This window comes from Phyllopteryx taeniolatus, chromosome 1 (genome assembly GCF_024500385.1).
Source record: "Phyllopteryx taeniolatus isolate TA_2022b chromosome 1, UOR_Ptae_1.2, whole genome shotgun sequence".
In the NCBI taxonomy this organism is placed as follows: Eukaryota; Metazoa; Chordata; class Actinopteri; order Syngnathiformes; family Syngnathidae; genus Phyllopteryx; species Phyllopteryx taeniolatus.
Genome location: NC_084502.1, coordinates 17,522,157 through 17,544,083, shown reverse-complemented (window position 1 = coordinate 17,544,083; position 21,927 = coordinate 17,522,157). Strand labels below are relative to the sequence as shown.

At 41.1% G+C, this 21,927-nt stretch overlaps 1 protein-coding gene across 10 annotated transcripts in view; it reads right to left on the bottom strand.

Annotated features, from left to right (window-relative positions):
* Nucleotides 1-21,927, bottom strand: part of LOC133479653 (nck-associated protein 5-like) — a 103,623-nt gene that overhangs the window by 15,389 nt on the left and 66,307 nt on the right. For 9 of the 10 annotated variants that reach the window (XM_061776969.1, XM_061776977.1, XM_061776916.1 and 6 more), the window contains 5 exons: nt 12,898-12,988; nt 8,331-8,504; nt 5,447-5,515; nt 1,462-1,500; nt 1,263-1,382 (listed from right to left, as the gene is read on the bottom strand). In XM_061776969.1, the coding sequence (XP_061632953.1) occupies nt 1,263-1,382; nt 1,462-1,500; nt 5,447-5,515; nt 8,331-8,504; nt 12,898-12,988 (493 nt within the window). The remainder of the gene's footprint in view (nt 1-1,262; nt 1,383-1,461; nt 1,501-5,446; nt 5,516-8,330; nt 8,505-12,897; nt 12,989-21,927) is intronic. The other variant, XM_061776906.1, reaches the window with a different exon arrangement.

Here is a 21,927-nt window from a genome sequence, read left to right as displayed (position 1 = left end):
TGTCCCAAATAATGGACACTTAATTGCCAATTGCCGGCCATATTTGATAAGCACTACAGACTCGTTAGGGCTGGCTGCACACCCATACTCCATCATTTCTAACAGAGCGCAACCATCATTGTTTTCTACCTTTTTCAAAAGCCCTGGTTAGACTGTTGTTCCTATAAGGCACAAATATGCAGCCTAAACTGGAGGCAGTGAAGGTGGGCGGATGGCGACGACACCATCGAATTCATGGTGGCTTTTTATCAGGGAAGCTCAAGATGCCCATGGGGAATGAGAGACCAGTTTAATTACTGATAAGCAAAAGCTTCAGACCTGGACTTCAAATACTGTAGCACACAATTAAATCTCGAGCACTTGAAGCTGCAGTAAAGAAGAAAGTTATTCAATGTTTTTACTAAATAACAATAATAAGTTTGCACAACAATCTGGATTGTTAATCATGCCCATTTATTCCCGTTCATTTCAATTGAGAAATAAAATACATAATCTTGTGATTGCGTTGTAGCTCAAACACCTTGGATTGCAAGAAAATCACTGCAGAGGCTGAACAAGCTCGACCTCAGTAACATGATTACTGTACCATCCACTTGAAGCCTTTGCCATGTTTCAGATTGACAACACACCCACTGCACTTGTTCTCTTTTTGCCTACTCCTCTTTCCCTGTGGCACTAGGGCTCACTGATAGCTTCATTTTCAACTCGCCGCTCTTCCCTTCTTATCTCCCTTGGCTCTCCTTTTATGCCTGTTGACCCTCTCTCTGTTCTATTAGATAATTTTTTTTCAGCCCTGACAGTCCTATCCACTTTTTTTTTTATTTTTTTTTTATCAGCCTGTTGTTTTCATATTGACAGTGTGGAGCCCTGTGGCCCCGGTGCTGACCTTCCATACCTGCAATATTATACCATCACTAACAACAGATGGGTGGGTCTGGCTCATTTCTTCAGCTTTCTTTCCTTCAGCCTGGCGCTTTGCAATAAAGTGCTTGTGTTCAGGTGGAGCTGCAATGATCTGAGGCAATTTCCAGCTAATCTAAAACCACATTGCTTTAGAAGGCAAGAAGTGCAAAGTCATTTACTTCACAGCCTCAAAGAGAAACTTGGAATATGAAGATAAACCAATCAGCACTTTGCAGCCCATTTTTTCATCAAATTCTCTTCATTATCAGCTGAGACCAAGCAGCCTAATAAGAGCAAACCAAGTGGAAAATACCTTCAGTTCAGAAAAGGTTCCTTGCTGTTGGGGTGACGCAGCCTACCTGTAGGAGCAGCTCGGAGGTGGGCTTGATACGTTGCTGGAACAAAATCCCCAGCACCCGATTCTGCTGCTCCAAATCAGAAACTCGAGTGCGCAACTTTAGACATTCTTCTCTCAGGTCCTGGTGTCAACACAGAGCCAGAAAATAAAACACTGTGCGTGTGAGCATTTGCTTCATGGAGGGGAAATAATAGACAAACCTTCTGAGTAACAAGTGCCTGCACGACTTGATTGGCGACCTTGAAAGGGATGCAGAGAGACAAGAGCAAGGTCAATCGTAAAGGGACATTTTATGGAAAATTTACATTTTGCTTGTAAACAAATTGGCTTTAAGGTGCCAACCCATCAAGTGTGAACTGATGCAACCAAGTCAATCTTTTGAGAGCTGTTATGAATTTTGCTGTACTGTGATGTAACAGTCTGGTTAATATACATGATACCACCCCCAGACCAAGTTCGACTTGGCAGCTAGACTGGGTGAAGATCTGCCATTTGCAAGCGACGGGCAGACTACATGGATACACTAGCACGCCAAAGCCAAAAGGGAAGCGGAGCTGCAGTGTTAGCACGGATTAACATTAGCTAAGAGCGTTGTTTGGCGAAGTTAATGACGTGTTTGGCGATGTGCATGTGCCCGCTGCACGCACACCGTGGACAGATCCGCACACTAATTGGCAAGTGTAATTTGGTGGCTTGGTGATAAAATACATCCCCCACTATTGAAAATACAAATGATGCTTTTCTTTCTCAATTAAGGGGCTCGCTTTTCTTCTTTCTTCAGTCTTGACAACAAGTAGCCACTCGCCGAGTAACACCCTAGCTAAGCCCCCAGTAATTATGGCAACAAAATCTTTACTCTGCATTGGCTCAGCGATACATTTGTTTAAGAAACTGAGTGTTTTCAAGTGGAAGTTAGATGTGCCAAAATACATGTGCTGCTCAAACCTTTACATAACATTTACATTTACATACTGTATATACTGTATAAACTAATGCTAAAGAACAAAATATACTGTAAATTAGACATTACACCGATTTTATCGGGCTGATTGGTATCGGCCGATATCTAGCATTTTATGCTGATCGGCTGATGGGCTTTAATGTCATAATTCGCGGATCCGATCAATGACGTCATTGATCGGCTCCACAAAAGACATTTACTCCGCGTCGCCGTGTGCACAGTATATTTGAATCCAAAAGCTAGTTTATTTTTAGCCTTGTCGCGTGTCTTTTGACGAAGTACTATAAATATCTGACGGCCAATGAAGTTATTTAAAACAAAAAAAACAAAAAAACATGTCGGCGGTGTGGGACAGACAACACGTCTAATGCCCGGATCAGACTACAAGACAAATTTGCTCTTTGACTACTGCAATAAAATCTTGTATTCCGATACCACCACATCCCGTTTTTTATGATCATTGGGTTTTATCTTGTCAACTCAAATGCGACCGGATACATTCGTTACCGTGGCGATGACAACAACAGTGGAGCGCGCCGACAGTATAATAAGGACAAAATGGGGAAAAACGTGCGTTGGTGGTCACCGGTGCTCAGGACAGGAGAGGACGTTCGTTTGAGGCTTGCTTGAGGTATGTTCACCTACTTTTAATACGATACGGCTCACAAGCAGGCAATAAAATGTTATGTAGCCGAGCAAGCTACTGCTAGCACGAACGGTTGGACGTAACCATGCCGCCGTTCTGTCGAATCATGCTCTAAAGTTTTGGTGTGGGTGAAGTAATTTACTAAAAAAAAAAAGTAATTTAATTACAGTAAATTAGCACCCATTATTTCTGTCATGTAATCTTGATTTGACCTGACTGATTATAATACACGATCTGACGAGAGCAGTGATTTCCAACCTTTATGGCGCCAAGGAACATATTTTACAATTGAAAAATCTCACGGCACACCAACAAAAAAAAATGTCACAAAAAGTGGATACATTAATTACTGTATTTACTGCCTGCCATCTAATAGAAGACCATTCATTTGTTCTGTCTGTCACTATGCCTCACTGGCATAAATATAGGAACAAAGATACATTATTTATTGTAAATATAATTTTTTTGAGCAATTAAGTACACAAGTATATATAGTAAATAAACAGGTCATTTAAATAGACACATTCCTCCATCTTGTGATCGGATCGGTGATCGGTTATCGTTTTTGAAAACTCGCTGATCGGCCCCAAACATCCTGATCGTGTAAAGCCTACTGTAAATGTATTACAACACAGACAAATCAAAAAGTTCAGCTACATGATGGCATATGGTAATAGAATGAATAGCAACCAAACATAAAAAAAATGAATACTTACTGGCAAAATTATATGCGTCCATTTTTGTGGGAAAAGATTATGAAAGGCCCCTATTATTAGTATTATTAATTATGATGATGATGATTATTTCTTCCATGGCTGGTGTCCCTATATTTTTCAGGTGCTTGAGTGAAAATTGACTGTTATTGCTTTAAAAGTTCAATTTCCTACCAGTGAAACAGAGTAATGTAGTGCCAGACCAGAGCAGAGGTGTATGTAGCGTAAGTGCTGTTGTGCTGGACCACGTGTTTACTCTAACCACAGTGTCAGTAGAGTAGCGGCTCGCATTACTGCTTATCGATCCCTCATTAAGTCCAAGTTGGCTCGGGAGTATTCATGGTTATTGAATGAGGAAAGGTGAGAGTAAATATGGTCAGTTGAGCCTCAGCATCTGATTGTACTCGTCTCTTATTTGACAACTTAATGTGTTTGCCCACACACTCAACAAGCTCATGTAAACAATAATCTTCTTTAATCACCCACTTTCATCTCCAATCTACTCCACCCTCCAGCAGATGCTGATGCTGTCTGCTTGCGTCCCCTCACCTTCCTCGGACCATATACTCCCACTCACAGTGATTCAGCAAGCAGCTACACTGATATTTTCCCCCCATGTGAAACCATAAGCAGCTTTCAGCTCGAAAACAACCACAAGGCAAAGATAATTGTGCTGTATCAAAGCCAACATACAGCTTTATGGACATTTTATCGTGCATTGACAGCATGTGAATTGACCTCAGGTTAAGGGTACACGGTAGAATAGTTGCATTCAAACTACGCCTCAGGGGCCATTGGTGGCCAATCATCCATTTTTTTAGTGGCCCGCAGCACGTACTAAAAATAACCTTTGATACAGCCCACATAGGCGGCACGGTGACCGACTGGTAAGCCTCACAGTTCTGAGGAGCGAGGTTCAATCCCCGGCCCCGCCTGTGTGGAGTTTGCATGTTCTCCCCGTGCCTGCGTGGGTTTTCTCCGGGCACTCCGGTTTCCTCCCACATCCCAAAAACATGCATGGTAGGTTAATTGAAAACTCTAAATTGGCTTTAGGTGTGAATGTGAGTGTGAATGGTTGTTTGTATGTGCCCTGCGATTGGCTGGCAACCAGCACGCCCGCGACCCTAGTGAGGAGAAGCAGCTCAGAAAATCGATGGATATATGGACAGCCCACATAGTTATTTTGAAGAAAAAAATGGGTGGTGGAGCAGCACGAAAAGTGTGGCTGTCGAAAAAGTGGAGGGGTAACCCATATCCCCCACTGGTGCGACACCCCTGACAATGGCTACTACTACTACGACTACGACTACTACTACTAGAACTACTACTATTACAGTACTACTAAATTGTTTTTGTATAGAGCTTTTCTAGAATGAAAGAAAGAAAGAAACAAAAAAACTTCACAAACAAAATAGTAAAATGTCTCTTCATCAAGGTGATAAAGATAATTTCATTTCAGAAGGAAAAATGGTTTGCTCCAATTTCTGCGCTGGCCAAGGTCTAATTTGTGGACATATGGAATTTAATGATCTTCAAGTAACTTTAAAAATTGTCAGGGTATTACAGATTGCTCTTGTTTTGGTTCTGAATGTGGAGATCTGTTCAGTGCAGGGTTGGATCTATTCCAGTGGGATACAGCACCGTGGGCACCCCCAAATCTTGAAACAATGTCAAACTATTGACCTTTTATCACCTTTAACAGAAAGCTGTGTGTAGCAGTTGTTCAATATATGATGGATTGATTTTAGTGTGTTTAATAATTTCAGTGGCCCTTGCATCCCTTGATTTTTGTTTATGCGGCCCTCAGAGGAAAAGGTTTAAACAACCCTGCAGTAGAACATGTGACAAGTGAGAAGGCCACTCACCTCATCCAGACAGCGTTCATACTGCTCCCTCTGGCTTTCATTCTCCAATGCCAAGACTGAGTTCCTCTCCTGGAAGGAACACGTGCTCTGTTCAGTCAGTGCTGTCAGTGTCGACATTGTTAATATGATGCAACAAAAAACGACAGTGAAGGAGGTGTATACAACAATCATGCTTGGCTTTAGAAAGGTCAACAGAGCGTCGGTGCAGCCAAAAAAAACCTCCAAGGTACCACAGAGGAAAAGGTCGTGGGGATGCGAGTCATGATACTGAACTTTGGGGTTCGGATCTAATAAGAATATCTCCTTCACTTGCAGAGAGACCAGTGACAGTGGTATTGATCTCTGGGGGTTTCCAATTTGTCAAAGGCCAGCAGCGTATTCGGAGCTGTCAGCCAGCTTGGCGCCACTCACCCTCTGCCCTTTTGGAGGAACTTGCCATTCTTCCAAGGAACACGAGAGACGTAATTATAGCCCCCGACATTCTGGGGGAGGAAGGTAAATTAAATCCCCAAAGCTTAAGAGATGGATGCAAGTGTAATGAGGAACAAGTTATTCTCTCAAGGAATGCTTCAACCCCGACTTCTTTCAGCAGTTCTTTAAGGCAAGCTGAGATAACTCCAGGACATCACCATGGTTACTGTAGCAACTCCTTCTTTCATCCGTATCACTCACTCTAAATAACACACTTAAATCATGTATTGCTCAAAGTATTGATCATAAACTGGGGTGACTGTATTATCTTGGTGTTGTTTTAACAGGTCTTCCATCAAACTGCACACATGTACCTAATAAATTAATTAGTTACCTTTTGCTTAGCGTACGCAATCAGCCGGTTTGTACAGACGATCTTCAAAATCTCATCATTCACATATGCATGTATAGTATTTATTATTCATGTACAGTTGACTGATATGTTGCTGCTCTCATTCTGCTCATTCTAATGCCCTGATGTAAATATGTACATACAATATATCCATCCATCCATCCATCCATTTTCTGAGCCGCTTATCCTCACAAGGGTCGCGGGAGTGCTGTAGCCTATCCCAGTTATCATCGGGCAGGAGGCGGGGTACACCCTGAACTGGTTGCCAGCCAATCACAGGGCACATAAAAACAAACAATCAGTCGCACTCACATTCACACCTAGGGTCAATTTAGAGACTTCAATTAGCCTACCATGCATGTTTTTGGGATGTGGGAGAAAACCGGAGTGCCCGGAGAAAACCCACGCAGGCACGGGGAGAACATGCAAACTCCACACAGGCGGGGCCGGGGATTGAACCCCGGTCCTCAGAACTGTGAGGCAGACGTTCTAACCAGTCGTCCACCGTGCCGCCCATACAATATATATTTATGGATATTTGATGCGTCTTTCTTGCTGCTGTAAAATCTTAATTTCCCCATTGTGGAAATAATAAACTAATAAAATCAATAAATATAATTAATAATATATTATTTTCTGTTTAAATAACTGCAAACATTCGCAAGAAAGAATGAGAATCAGCTATAATACAAATACAAATCTGCTTCTCTGACAATGTGCTTGCACTTCTGCTGCAAGAATAATTGATTGACATGCACTCATAAGCCATTGCAATTATTCAGTAGTACTGCGTATAAAGACTAATACAGTATATAGAGCACCAATGATTGAGACTGAAAAGCCAGTACGGACATAAAACTGGAAAATCTAAAGAGATCAAAAATACACTGGACCATTTTTCATTTTCTGAAATAAATGCTATCAATAACAATATTTGTAATTGGACTTCGGGGGTCATATTGTCAGTGGGTTATAGACCAAAACAAAAATGTAAATTTAATTAAATAACTAGCCAAATCATAGACATTTATATTTTTGCAGTGGTCTCTTAAAGGTCCCATATTTTGGCTATTTAGACCTCAGTAGAGTGACTCTCTAACTTGGACTTAGTATAAAAGTGTCAATTTCATTTCATAAAACACCTTGGTTTTGCCATACGAGTGTCCAGAAAAGGCCTCTCTGACAGCAACTTCTGTTCGACCCAGTTATGTACCCGCTTTGTCCATATTTGGCTAAGACCACCCCCTTTCCTCTGATTGGATGCCTCCATGTAGAGGACCCACTTGTGACAGCACACGTGTTTGTTATGACAGCGCTGGCTCAGGAGCGGAGAGGTAGGCGGGGATCTTCGCTAGTGACGTAGATAAGCTGGAGAAATTGGAATGACCTGATTTCAGGCCTCTCGGCAGAAAAACATCTGCAACTCGGGAATGCGTGGATGATGTTAATTCATATTTCACATGTTTACTGAGGCACCAAAGAGACAATATTAGATCCCAAATACTAGAAAAAGTTGGTTTGGTAAAATATGGCACCTTTAATTCTTTCCAGAGCTGTGCATTTCAGAACAAAACATGCCCCAGTGAAGTATAAGAATAAATGTGGACTGATAGTGATGAGATGCAAATGTTGTCATACTTTTATAAATCATCTGGTTTGAGTGCAGTTTGCCAATTTTTTGTTTCGTATAGCTGTAGAGCTGCAGGTCCAACAATAATCAATGGATTGCCGAGTGATGTATAGCATCTGCCTTGCTCCTGCCGCTCCACCAAGTGGTGCATCAATCACATCGTGTTGCGTGACAGGATTAAATGGCACCTAGCTTGTGATAAAGGTATTTCAAATGTAATTTGGAGGTAATGTTCTTCATCAAACTTGAAGGATGAGCAACAGGAAATCATCTTCGGCTGAATAATTATCTCTGGTGCTGTGTGTACTTCCTGTTAGTGAAGCTCTAGAATGTCGGTCTTAAGTTTGTTGACAATCAAGCGTGGAAGAAGAAAGGTGGGGGTGAGGTGTGTGATTTAAAAAAAAAAAAAAAGCTATCAGTAGAGAAGTTACCTCCAGGGTCTTGAGGCGTTCCAGCAGGAGCTTGGTTCTGTCATCGTTATCGTATGTTTGGCTGGTGTCGGCGTGCGGCCGCTTCCCAGATTCAGGCTCCACCTGAGTCGCCAGCAGGGGGCTGTTCTCTTCTGGGCAATCATGCTGCTTTTGCACTTCCTCTGAGAGTTTCTCCTGAGGCAAAAACAAAGAGGGCAGGTTAGAGGAGGTAGCGTGGGGAGTGTGGGGGGATTTGGCAAGAAGAAGCCATAGCATATGGGCTGAGAACAAAAAAAGAAGGATGACTAGCGTTTGGAAAGGGTGGAGGAAGCAGTGAAAGACAGAAATCACAGAAGGAGAAAATGACATACAAGATGAAAGAAGAGAGAAAGAGGGGAGCGGATCAAATGGGCAGATGGGTTGACGGGGAGGCAGCTTCAACTAAACATACCATAATCCCTAATCATGTTTCTCTTGTTTTCCAAATTGTAGCAACGACCTTCATGGCGCTCCCGTTTGGCCCTCCTACATCTCTTTGCCAATTATCTTTGGAGTAGATGGAGGTCTTGCTGGTATCCCGTAATTAACTACTGGTAATAATAAGCCTCTAATTAGGCACTTTCTGACTGGCTCAGGGAAAAAGATGGGGAGTCTGCCTGGTGCACAAAAACGGAACAAGAGTCACACACAAGCGTTCTTCATTCAAAATTGCCGCATAAGAGGTGTACCCGTTTTCCTAGTATTTTTTGGCCTGTACCTTTTAGACAGAACTCACGAGTGGGGACTTTGCCATGTCTGTTGGTGAATTTATACCGCCGACGCAGCTTCTCACAATCGGATCATTTTTGTTAGCATCTGGTGTGTTAGGGTTGGGCGATATAGCCTAAAATACATATCTCTGTATGAATTGAATCCCTACATGGTAACGGTATATATCGCAACATAAATTTGTATGAAAAACATGAATGAATGAAATGTAAAAATATGATGGAAGTAGTTCTGAATAGTTTGTGTAGTCCTTTCATCGATAAAAAGCGTGACATCCAAAACGACCAAAACAAAAACAAAGATATAATGTAGTTTTAAGAACATTTGTTGTGCAGTAATTCAAACTCAAAACTAACACATAACATTGCTGATATTGTAAATATTTAATATGCTAAATATAGTACAATATAGTACATTTGAAATTATTGGTTCTTCCTCCTGGTTGACGTATGTGATAATGAACTTTCTGGTTTTCTGACCTGACGTGTGCTTACGGTATGTGTAGCGGTTGTATTTTCTCTCTATAAACTAATAATTTACCTGCTTATTTGCTGTTCATAGTTCATTACGCTCTGCTGTAAAAGGGTTCCAGCCAGATTTTTGTGAAAAGTGTACTGTACTACCAAAGTAATTATTATGGTGTTTCGCGACCATACATTTCACAATAGCTTAGGGGTTTGCATGGCCTCTCCATCTTTTGTCTCCAACTTGATTTAATTTCTTGTAAATATACAATGCTTTGAAGAAGTATTGGCCCCCTTAAAACAATTCTGCAAGGAAGAGTGAGACAAAATATCACCACAGAGATGTGAAAGACTCATTGCGAGTGATAGAAAATGCTTGATTTCAGTTGTTGATCCTGAAGGTGGGTTTAGGGGCCATTACTTTTTCACACAGGGCCAGGGAGCTTTGAATAGTTTATTTTTCTTAGTAAATAAATACAAATTTAAAAACTGCCTTTTATGTTTGGTTGTGTTATCTTTGTTTGATATTTACATTTGTTGATGATCTTAAACTTTACTGGGGAAACAATACAAATAAATAAGAATTTGAGAAAGGGACAAATACTTTTTCACGGTACTGGATAAGGTTTTCAATCATATACAGTGCGACTGCATCTTAAAGTTTTGTGGTGGGCTCCATATGCTTGTTTGCAGAGGCTGCTCAACAGGCAGCTTTAAAAGACCCCATAATAGCTTCAGCAGAGAGAAGGGCAGGAACAATGTCCCTCGTGCTGCCCTTTCAAGTTATTGAGTTTGTCTGCTGAATGCACAGAAAGCAACTGCAGAGAACATGCTGGCGTTCTGTTATTCAGCAACTGGGAATTGACTAATAGCCCTCCATGTTTACGCTTGTCCACAAAGTCCACAGGCACCATTGTGAGACCTCACTAAGATAAGACATTTCAATCCTACCTTTTAGTTATATTCTTCTTTTATATCTGTCTCCATGTAAAATCATCTCCATCTCCAACCTTCTTTTTGTTCCTTTTATATGTTATAAAAAAGCTTTTGCACCTCAGGCCAACTACCAAACTATCAGTCAAACTGGCTCCTAATCCTCACTGGAGCACATTAGCAATGACATTTAGCCACATTATTCTGCCCTCGTTTTATTTTCCCTCATCACTCAATGGCAATACACAACAACGAAAGCATGCACTCACTGGAATAATCGGATTGGATGACCTTTTCTTTGAATCCCTTGATCACTTTGAGCATTTGAAGCTTAAAATAATTACAACCCCAATTCCAATGAAGTTGGGACCTTGTGTTAGACATAAATAAAAACAGAATACAATGATTTGCAAATCATGTTCAATATATAATTAATTGAATACACTACAAAGACAAGATATTTAATGTTCAAACTGATTGGCTAATTGGGAACAGGTGGGTGCCATGATTGGGTATAAAAGGAGCTTCCCTGAATTGCTCAGTCATTCACAAGCAAAGATGGGGCGAGGTTCACCTCTTTGTGAACAAGTGCGTGTGAAAATAGTCAAACAGTTTAAGGACAATGTCCCTCAACGTACAATTGCAAGGAATATAGGCGATTTCATCATCTACGGTCCATAATATCATCCAAAGGTTCAGAGAATCTGGAGAAATCACTGCATCTAAGTGGCAAGGCCGAAAACAGACATTGAATGCCCGTGACCTTCGATCCCTCAGGTGGCACTGCATCAAAAACCGACATCAATGTGAAAAGGATATCACCACATGGGCTCAGGAACACTTCAGAAAACCAATGTCAGTAAATGCAGTTCAGCGCTACATCTGAAAGTGCAACTTGAAACTCTACTATGCAAAGCAAAAGCCATTTATCAACAACACCCAGAAACGCCGCCGGCTTCACTGGGCCCGAGCTCATCTAAGATGGACTGATGCCAAATGGAAAAGTGTTCTGTGGTCCGACAAGTCCACATTTCCAATTGTTTTTGGAAGTTGTGGACGTCGTGTCCTCCGGGCCAAAGAAGAAAAGAACCATCCGGACTGTTATGGACGCAAAGTTCAAAAGCCAGCATCTGTGATGGTATGGGGCTGTGTTAGTGCCAAGGGCATGGGTAACTTACACATCTGTGAAGGCACCATTAATGCTGAAAGGTACATACAGGTTTTGGAGAAACATATGCTGCCATCTTTTTGCACAATTGTAAAAAAAAAATAAAAAATGTACCAGCATTACCAGATAACGAGCAACCCTTTATTGCTCAGTGACTGTTTTTTTGTCAATGTCTTTATGTCTCAAAAGTGTTCTCTGTCAATTGACTGTCTGTTGTTGTACTAGAGCGGCTCCAACTACTGGAGACAAATTCCTTATGTGTTTTTTGGACACACTTGGCAAATAAAGATGATTCTTATTCTGATCCAAGCAACGTCTTTTTCATGGACGCCCTTGCTTATTTCAGTAAGACAATGCCAAACCATATTCTGCATGTGTGACAACAGCGTGGGTTCGTAGTAAGAGTGCGGGTACTAGACTGGCCTGGCTGCAGTCCAGACCTGTCTCCCATTGAAAATCTGTGGCGCATTATGAAGCGTAAGATACGGCAACGGAGACCGCGGACTGTTGAACAGCTGAAGCTGTACATCAAGCAAGAATGGGAAAGAATTCCACCTACAAAGCTTCAACAATTAGTGTCCTCAGTTCCCAAACATTTATTGAATGTTGTTAAATAAAAGGTGATGTAACAAAGTGATAAACATGACCCTGTCCCAGCTTTTTTGGAACGTATTGCAGCCATACAATTTAATGATTATTTGCTAAAAACAAGCAAGTTTATCAGTTTGAACATTAAATATCTTGTCTTTGTAGTGTATTCAATTAAATATAGCTTGAACATGATTTGCAAATCATTGTATTCTGTTTTTATTTATGTTTAACACAATGTCCCAACTTCATTGGAATTGGGGTTGTAATTGGGTTGGTGCAATAAAGTATGCTGTTTTTCCAAATAAACCCTGCACATCTGGATGCAAAAGTATATATATATATATATATATTACCCATTCTGCAATGTTCTCATTTTTATATACAAAACAATGGAATACAAATAAGGCAAGTGTGCAAACATACTGTCAAGTGTGACCCAAAATGTGACCCTGTGAATATTACATATTCGTTCTATTTCCCTGCTCCACCCCAACAGCTTTTTATGCTAAATAACAAGGTCAGCCATGATTGCTTTCCTCCTTGCTAAACTGAAAAATACAACTAAGGAACCTATTCACATGAAGTCCTCCCATCAATTCAGATGTGTTACTGATATGATAAAAATTAGCCACATTTGTCTTAATTGTATGAATACATTGTTTACTTTGTAGGCCTTCATGATGTCCACTGTCTCTGTTGCCGTCTGCTCCATGACCCCTTGATTCTGCAGCAGTGACTGCACTGTCTCTTCCAACCTGCAAAGACAAGACATGAAATCAAGGGGGTCACTTTAAGCGATCCTCTCTCAAAGTTGCCGTTCAATGGTTTTCACAGTATTTATTTTTGTTGTTGTCAGATATTCTATAGAAACAGAACCTTGGATTAAGATTGACTCCCAAATTTTGCTTTGTAGCACAACATGTGCTTTCAAATGAGCAGCTGCATGCGTAAATAAAAGTGCAATCACAGCAGCAACCGCCGACCGAGTGACTTTGACCTTGAGGGCTCGGTCGCCTCAAAACAATCAGCCGCCAAACATGCAGGCTGCATGCATAGCAGGCATCCAAGGGAATAGTCAAAATTGCCCTCTATATTTTCAGCAGACCTCCCTTGAGCTGCAGGTTGAACTTTGACCCTGTCCTGCCTGCATTCCTCTTCTGTAAGGTAAAATAAGCAGCTCAAGTTGACATCATGCAGGTTTCTCAGCCTTTTTGGCAGCAAGGCATATATTTTACATAAAAATTTCACAATAAAAAGTATACAGCATACTGAAATCATGTCTCAATTCAGGGCGTACAGTGGGCGACTGGTTAGCTCATCTGCCTCACAGTTCTGCGGACCGGGGATCAAATACGGCCTCGCCTATGTGGAGTTTCCATGTTCTCCCCTTGCCTGCATGGGTTTTCTCCGGGTACTGCGGTTTCCTCCCACATCCCAAAAACATGAATGGTAGGTTGATTGAAGACTCTAAATCGGCCATAGGTGTGATTGTGAGTGTGAATGGTTGTTTGTCTATGTGTGCCCTGCGATTGGCTGGCGACCAGTTCAGGGTGTACGCCGCCTCTCGCCCGAAGATAGCTGGGATGGGCTCCAGCATGTCCACGACCCTCGTGAGGATAAGCGGTATGGAAAATGGAATGGAATGGAATGTATCAATTTACACACAAATTACTCACTGGTTGTTAAAATCTGGGCCTTAGTTGAAAACAATGTTATGCTGTTTTATGAATGGTTGTGAATACAGCAAGTAATGTTTCTGTAGGGCTTAATGCATGTGTTGTTGGTTTTGGGTCAGTCGTAGCCCAATGATTAAGATCATCACCTGCCACCATGGGGAGGTTCAAGACCCCGACCGGACCATCCACCAGCATCTCCCGGGTAAACGGCAGTGGTGTCCTTGACACCGATACCCAAAACTACTCCCCGGGTGTTTAAGTTGCCCCCTGCTCCAGTGTTTTCCACTAACAAGTGTGTGTGTGTTCACTGTGATAGGTAAAATGCAGAGAACAAATTTCATGTGCATGCATGCATGTTCATGACAATAAAGATGATTCTTCTTCTTCTTGTCATCTAGTGGAAGAGCATTTCATTGTTTTGCCTGTCACTATACGTTGGAATAGATAGATGAACAAGGATACATTATTCATTGTAAGTCAATATTTTTTGTAAAAATCAAATGGAAAAAGGTGAAGTTGGACAATCTCCTGTAGTACACCTGATGATCTCTCACAGTAAACTCAGATGGTTGGGAATTACTAATATAAGTCAAACATGAAGGTGGATTCTACCTGAAACAGGTGCCAAGAAGAAGGAGCATTTGTACACTTTGTCACATACAAACTGTTGCTAGTCGGCTGATCTCCCCTGCTCCATCTGATGAGTAAATGCAGAGAAGGTTTGTCTCACCATCTGTCCAGGCTGCGCTGCAAAGCCGCTTGTAATCAGGCAGCGAGCGAATGCGCAAAGAGTCGGCGAGGCAGACTGCTCTAGTGAGCACTTCAAACTGGCCTAAATCAGCAAATTGTGACATTGGCGGCTTGCTGTGCATTGTCTCAAGAGATGCGGAGATGCTTCCGGTGATCAGGCCATAACTATCAGCACAGTTTGGGTGAAACAAATTCACTTTGAATCTGATATCCCTCACTTACAATTCAGACTGCGCTTCTAATCCAGAACAGATGGCAAGTATCCTTGCTCATTTTGAATTCAAATAGATGAGTGTGTCGACAAGGCAATCAATCAGTATGTATGACTACATAATGTTAGAGTCTCATTGATGGACCATGCTGTGCTTATTTGAAAGTATAATTTAAAAAAATATCATTAGAAAATTTGTTTGGGTTCACAAGGACAGTGTGCCCAACATAGGTGCTGGCTCCATGCACTTTCCCTTTTAGGGAGTATTGTGGTGTTAAGATCAAAAGAGGAGCAATTTGGGGTCAAATGTGGGACTGTGACCAGGGGAAGAAAGTCACAAGACAAAAACAAAAGTTGAAACAAATTCTTTGACAGCATTGGTTGCTGCAATTCCCTTCACTCCCAATTCTTTTAACCAGATCACTGATCACGATCATCACCAAAAATTCCACTGTACCAATAACATGGCAAGAAGAAAACACTTCTGTGAGCCTGGGGAAGGACAAATGGGCATAGAGGGAGGCAAAAGCAAGTTATGACTTGCCCGACCCATTGCAACTTGAACTGAATTTGAAAAAAGCCAGCAGTCCAGGAAATACAATTAGAGGGGGCAATCCGTTTACAGCCTGAAGACGGTCAATTTTCGATCATCTCTCTCTCTCTCTGACTCAAGCATGCACGTACACATGCACGCACACACACACACACGCACACATATGTGCAAACAAGTTGCCAAATTCATGAAGAGACGCAAAGGGATCAGGACACACAGAAGAGATTGTGTCATAAATTAGTTTCCCCTAGTTGGAATACGGCACGGTGGGCGACTGGTTAGAGTGGCAGCCTCACAGTTCTGAGGAACCGGGTTCAATCCCCGGCCCCGCCTGTGTGGAGTTTGCATGTTCTCCCCGTGCCTGCGTGGGTTTTCTCCGGGCACTCCGGTTTCCTCCCACATCCCAAAAACATGCATTAATTGGAGACTCTAAATTGCCCGTAGGTGTGACTGTGTGTGCGACTGGTTGTTTGTTTGTATGTGCCCTGCAATTGGCTGGCAACCAGTTCGGGGTGTACCCCGCCTCCTGCCCGATGACAGCTGGGATAGGCTCCAGCACGCCCGCGATCCTAGTGAGGAGAAGCGGCTCAGAAAATGGACAAACTGCCATACTGGTACATCTCAATAAATTATAATAGTGTCAAAAGCTGAATTTAGTTTAGTTCAACTCAAAAAGTGAAACTCATATTATAGAGATGCACCACACATGGTGTAGGCATGGTGGCCGACTGGTTAGAGCGTCTGCCTCACAGTTCTGAGGTCTGGGGTTCAATCCCCGACCCCGCCTGTGTGGAGTTTGCATGTTCTCCCCGTACCTGTGTGGGTCCTCCCACATCCCAAAAACATGCATGGTAGGTTAATTGAAGACTCGGAATTGCCCGTAGGTGTGAATGTGAGTGCGTATGGTTGTTTGTTTATATGTGCCCTGCGATTGGCTGGCAACCAGTTCAGGGTGTACCCCGCCTATCTGCCCGATGATAGTTGATGATAGCTGGGATTGGCTCCAGCACTCCCGCGACCCTTGTGAGGATAAGCGGCTCAGGAAATGGATGGACCGCGCATACTGAACTATTTACTCATTTTTTTATACACGTATAATTTTGACGATTAAAGCTTACATGACAACTCTAATTTCACCATCTCGAGAAACTAGAACATAACGTAACAAACTATTTTGAAATAATGGAATTTATTTTTAATGTAGAATTTAGGCAGAAATTTGCCCTCTAAAAAGTATTTTCCCAAGTGTTTCATGACTATTTCTATGAGTACTGAAATCAATTGAGTTTTCTACCATATTAAATTTTTCTTTTTTTTTTTTAGATGGACCTTTATATGATTACTACCATTTTGGAAACAGTTACACAGTTACACACACAGAATCTATACAATATTATTTCATGTGAACACAATATTTGTTTTTTTGGGTCATTCATAGTAATTTCCAAGTGCCACAGTAACCACCACATTGCAATGCATTACACATTATGTAACCTAAGACACAGTTGACTGTGATTATAACTTGGCCAGCAGGTGCTTTCGTTTGCACATAAAGCATCAAGATATGGATCATTACTTGAACCAATGGCCAAAGTGTTACGATGCTTCCTGAAGCTCCTCTGTGCCGATGAATAGAAGAAAGCAATTGGGAAGTGATTGTTGATTCTACAATGCACAGTGACAGTGCAGTACCATGAAAGTGCAAATAAATGCACGATTTCACAGTCATCCCACTATTTTTGTTATTTTCCTTAGTAAAAAGTGTATTTGACTGTTGCTACGTTTTTATTTACACATTAAGAACATAGTTTTACTGGAGTGTTAAACATGCAATGCATTGTGGGTTAATTATTCATACCATCAATCGGTCATGGAGGTTAAGGATTGACTCACTGAAGGACTTACAATACTTAGCTTAATTAAAAATTAAATGAAAAGTGAGAACTCTCAACTTTGTCTGTGAGCTGGTTGAACGCGCTGCACGGCTGATGTCACGTAGTAAGAAAAAATGTTTTCTCGCTCTGCATCAAAATTACTGTGGTGGGAGAAATGGTGTGTGTGTGTGTGTGTGTGTGTGTGTGTATGTGTGTGTCACTCACTTTTACGTTTACGTACACGCACGCACAAGGGCACATACTGTACACGCACACACACACACACACAGTTGCTTTCATGGACCACAATCGGCAGTGTACTGAGAATAGTGTGTTTATTTACGTTTAGGAACTTTCTGTATTGTGTTGGCATGTCAAGTCTGCACTACGTTGCTGTGGCTTCAACTACACTAATATTTAGAGCAGCATTCTGTAACTTGTGTGGCGGACATTACCAAGTAATGGGTACGGTTAAGCTCATGTTTTTTTTGTACTGTGGATAAGTGATATTCCTGCCACTTGGCAGCTGCCGAAAGTAACAAAAAAGTTACTTTTTCTAACTTAGTTACTTTTGAAATCAAGTAATCAGCAAAGTAACTAGGTTACTTTTAAGGTCAAGTAATCAGTAAAGTAACTAAGTTAAATTTTCAAAGTAACTGTGGCAACACTGATGGTGAACCTTCATTGGTGCATACTCATCTTACAATAGTCTAACATTGAATGAATTTGTTTTTTTTTTTTTGTATGCACGTTACCAAATCTCATTTGTGTTTGCAATCAATACCACACCTTCGTGGGAGTATTTCGTACTTCTGTATCGTATGCTACAGAAAGTAAGTATACTGAAAGTGAATTCAGAATATATATTTTCTGTTGGTGTGTACTCATTTGCGATTAGCACAGTACAAATTAATATACAGTTAACTCAATGTTAAACAAAAAAAAAGTGAAAAATATCTAATGAAAGGAGATAATCGTCCATATACGGTGTCTTACATACAGACAAACCAATTAAAAAAATGCTCCTTTTGAAAATCATTTTGGAATTGCCAATTACATTAGATGATAAAAACTGATGACGTCACTTTTGTAAGTCTGCATTTAACAATTTGAGTTAAAATTAAAAAGTAAAATCTATCCTTGTAATTGCTCAATTTCCAAGTTTCCTAACTTAGGAAATGTGGAAATATATATATATATTTTTTTTATCAAAGACACAAACTTTTTATTAAAAATGTCAAAATATATATATATATATATATAATAAATAATATATATATAATACATATATAAATATATACAAACTATCACAATTGGACTGAAATATATTATAACAATATTTGAAAGTAAGAATAATTATTTATGTTGTTTAATCTAGTGCTTTGATTGGGCATGATACTTAAATTCAACAAAATTTTCAAAGTCCCTTCTCTTCAGTCTTTATAATAAAATTTTATTTGTACATTGTTACCTTGAAGCTTGTGCAAAATAAGAAAGGCGCTCACTTAACTTGGAAAATGATTTTTAACTGACCACCGGTAAACTAACTTTTTCTTAACTAATTTTTTTGTTTATATAGTTATTGATCATGTTAATTACTATTTGATTGTATATTTTATTTTATGTACCCTAATGTGTATCAATTCATACATTGCAGTGTATTGCAATGTATTTTGGGAAGATATTGACTTTTTCTAAATGACAAGGAATCAAAACATACTGTATCTGTGTTTATGTGGACATCTCTGTTCGACTGCTCGAACACTACTTTTTGTGAGTCCCTTACATAAGTGGAAGAAACTGATCAGTTCGGCTCCAATTTTAACAATGTCAACCGAAATACAGCACAGAAATTTCTGAGCCCCATGTGTAGAAAATTGAAAAAAGTGGGTGTCGAGACTAAAAAGGGCAACACTGTCATCAAGTAAACCTGAGTGCTCAAAGCTAAAGCCATATGCAGTGTGGTCAGTCCATGTTTCTGAGCCAGCCTGGAAACAGATCCTGTACTAGTTACGCTCACGCTGTGTCATTATCCCACAGTGGCGCTGTCTACTGATGTGGTCGAGACTTTCCCATATGGGTCATGTAAATAAGTCCTCTCCCGCTGGGATGAAAACCGGCTGGTAGTCTTGGATCATATAGGAAACAAGGAGAAGCTTGCTGGGATGAACTGTTGACGTGGCTTACTCTCTTTCATCAGTGTGCATGAATGCGTGTGTGTGTGTAATGGCTCTTTAATGGGAAATAAGAGGCTTTGGCCTCATTAAAGTCAACACTTTCTGTGCATACTGACATGCCAGGACTCACTCTCAATGTGCCGTCGTATACCTCTTCTTTTCTCTATATGTTTCCTTTTCCCCTTTCCACACTGACACGTACTGCTGGTTTGTTTACTTATAGTAATAGCTCTCATACTGTTAGAACGTTTAGACAAAGCGGGAGCAAGATGATTGGGCTTATGGGCTGCCAGCATATTTTTGGGGAAAAAGCAATCATCTACATTTATAAGCGTGAGACCAATATAAATGTAGATTTTTAAGATGAACACAATTTACCACTGAAAAATAGGGTCCAAGATGCTGTCACTTTTTGACACCAGTGAATGACAATAGCGAGTAGATCAGAAATTTTCTTTGTCCAACTCAACAGGTCACACTTTCACTTTATCGCCGCTGTCAGACACACAAGTTGACCGCAGCCATTAATCAGATTTGACAAAAGAACAATTGCACAACCCCAAAGCTGCTGAAGCGATAGGAAGAACAATCACCTGGTTGTGCGTCTGAATTGAGGCCATCGGGGGGTGGTTTGCGGTTTGCGTGCGACAAATCGCCTTACGTGGCCGCAGAAAATCCATGCAAAATTGTGCGCTTTGGCTCAAGAATATTCTATTCTTCTTTACACTCCTCATGTGAAGCAAACAGATGATTGCCTGGCTTAGCCTGACGCTAAGCTATTCTTATCCTCTCAGAGCTGTTGTGCCGAAAACATGCAAGGAGACCCTTTCTTATATGTTGGAGTGCCGGAACTCAAAAAGTGTATTTTAATCCACTTTCCAGAACCATACATGGAGGTTACAAAAGCTTAATCACCACCAAGTCTCAACATTTGACCACCGGTATTTTACTTCCTTCCAACAAATGATGATTAAATTCAATAAACTGCATGATGCCAGGTCTGTATGGCAAGCCCATGGACAAAAAGACAGAGAGGGAGCCAGATCAAGAGTCTTTCTCTCACATCCTGGACATATTTGGAAGGACTTAAAGTTCTCCACATGTTCACCTCTGGCCAAAGGAAGCAGCCAACACTGAGGAAGACATTGGTGGTCGACTACAGCATGGCCGGAGCCTCTGAAGACATTTACACAATAGATAGCAGGCGTGTGTGAGATACTGAAGAAGGCCTTCCGGTGTGAAACCTTAGTCATGATCACAGGATGGACTCCGACACTGCTCACATATGCATGCATGGAGTAAATAAACACCAACACCATCCATTCATCCATCCATTTCTTTAACGCTTATCCTCACTAGTGTCGCGGGCTGCTGGAGCCGATCCCAACTGTCTTCGGGCGGGACGCGGGGTACACCCGGCAGCCAATCGCAGGGCACATAGAAGCAAACAACCATTTGCACACACATTCACACCTACGGGCAATTTAGAGTCTTCAATTAACCTACCATGCATGTTTTTGGGATGTGGGAGGATACCGTAGTGCCCGGAGAAAACCCACTCAAGCACGGAGAGAACATGCAAACTCCACACAGGCGGGTTTTAAAGCCCGGTCTCCAGAACTGTGAGGCAGAACTGTGCCGGCTACACCAACACCAAATAACAACAATTTCAGACAGAACATTGGTCACAACAAGTATAACTGTGGTGAAAGTCTAAAAGATACACTATATGGGCAAACGTATATGGACACCTACCTGGCCATTAAACCCACAAGAATGGAAGAATCTATGGAGTGTGAATTACAAAAGCTTCCACTTATGGGAAGACTTTCCGCAAGATATGTGTCTGTGGGAATTTGTGTCTATTTATCCAGAACATTTGTGAAGTCAGAGGTCAATGATGTTGTCTCAAAATCTCTATTCTAGCTCATCCCAAAAGTGTTTGATCAGTTGAGGTCAAGACTCAAGTTTTTCCACACCATACAAGCATTCCGTTATGGGAATAATTTTGTTCTCTGAGAGAGTAGAGGCTGGAATAGAAAATGGCCATCCCCAAACTGTGCCCACTAATTTGTGAGAATTTTTCCAATATGTCTTGTTAAAATGAAGAAATAAGATTCAGGAGTAACCAAGAGGTCTAGTCCAGCCACTGATTGGTCATTAAATTAATTTGTAAGACTTCATTTTGTACATATAGAGTAGGTGAATGAAGGATTTAACACTCAAAGTGCAAGAGTGACGCAGTGGTTGTGTTTATTGAAACCAGAGCAGCTGCCAGACAAACAAATCTATACTGCAATCATGAGGTCAGTTTGAATTACAAGCTGTTTGGCTGTAGGCGACAATCAATGAGAAAAGGATTCGCGCGCCGGGGAGAACAGACGAGCCATTTTGATGTGAGGATATGCTCTACATCCGCAAAGGCTTGTAATGTGACCTCTTTCAGCATGCTT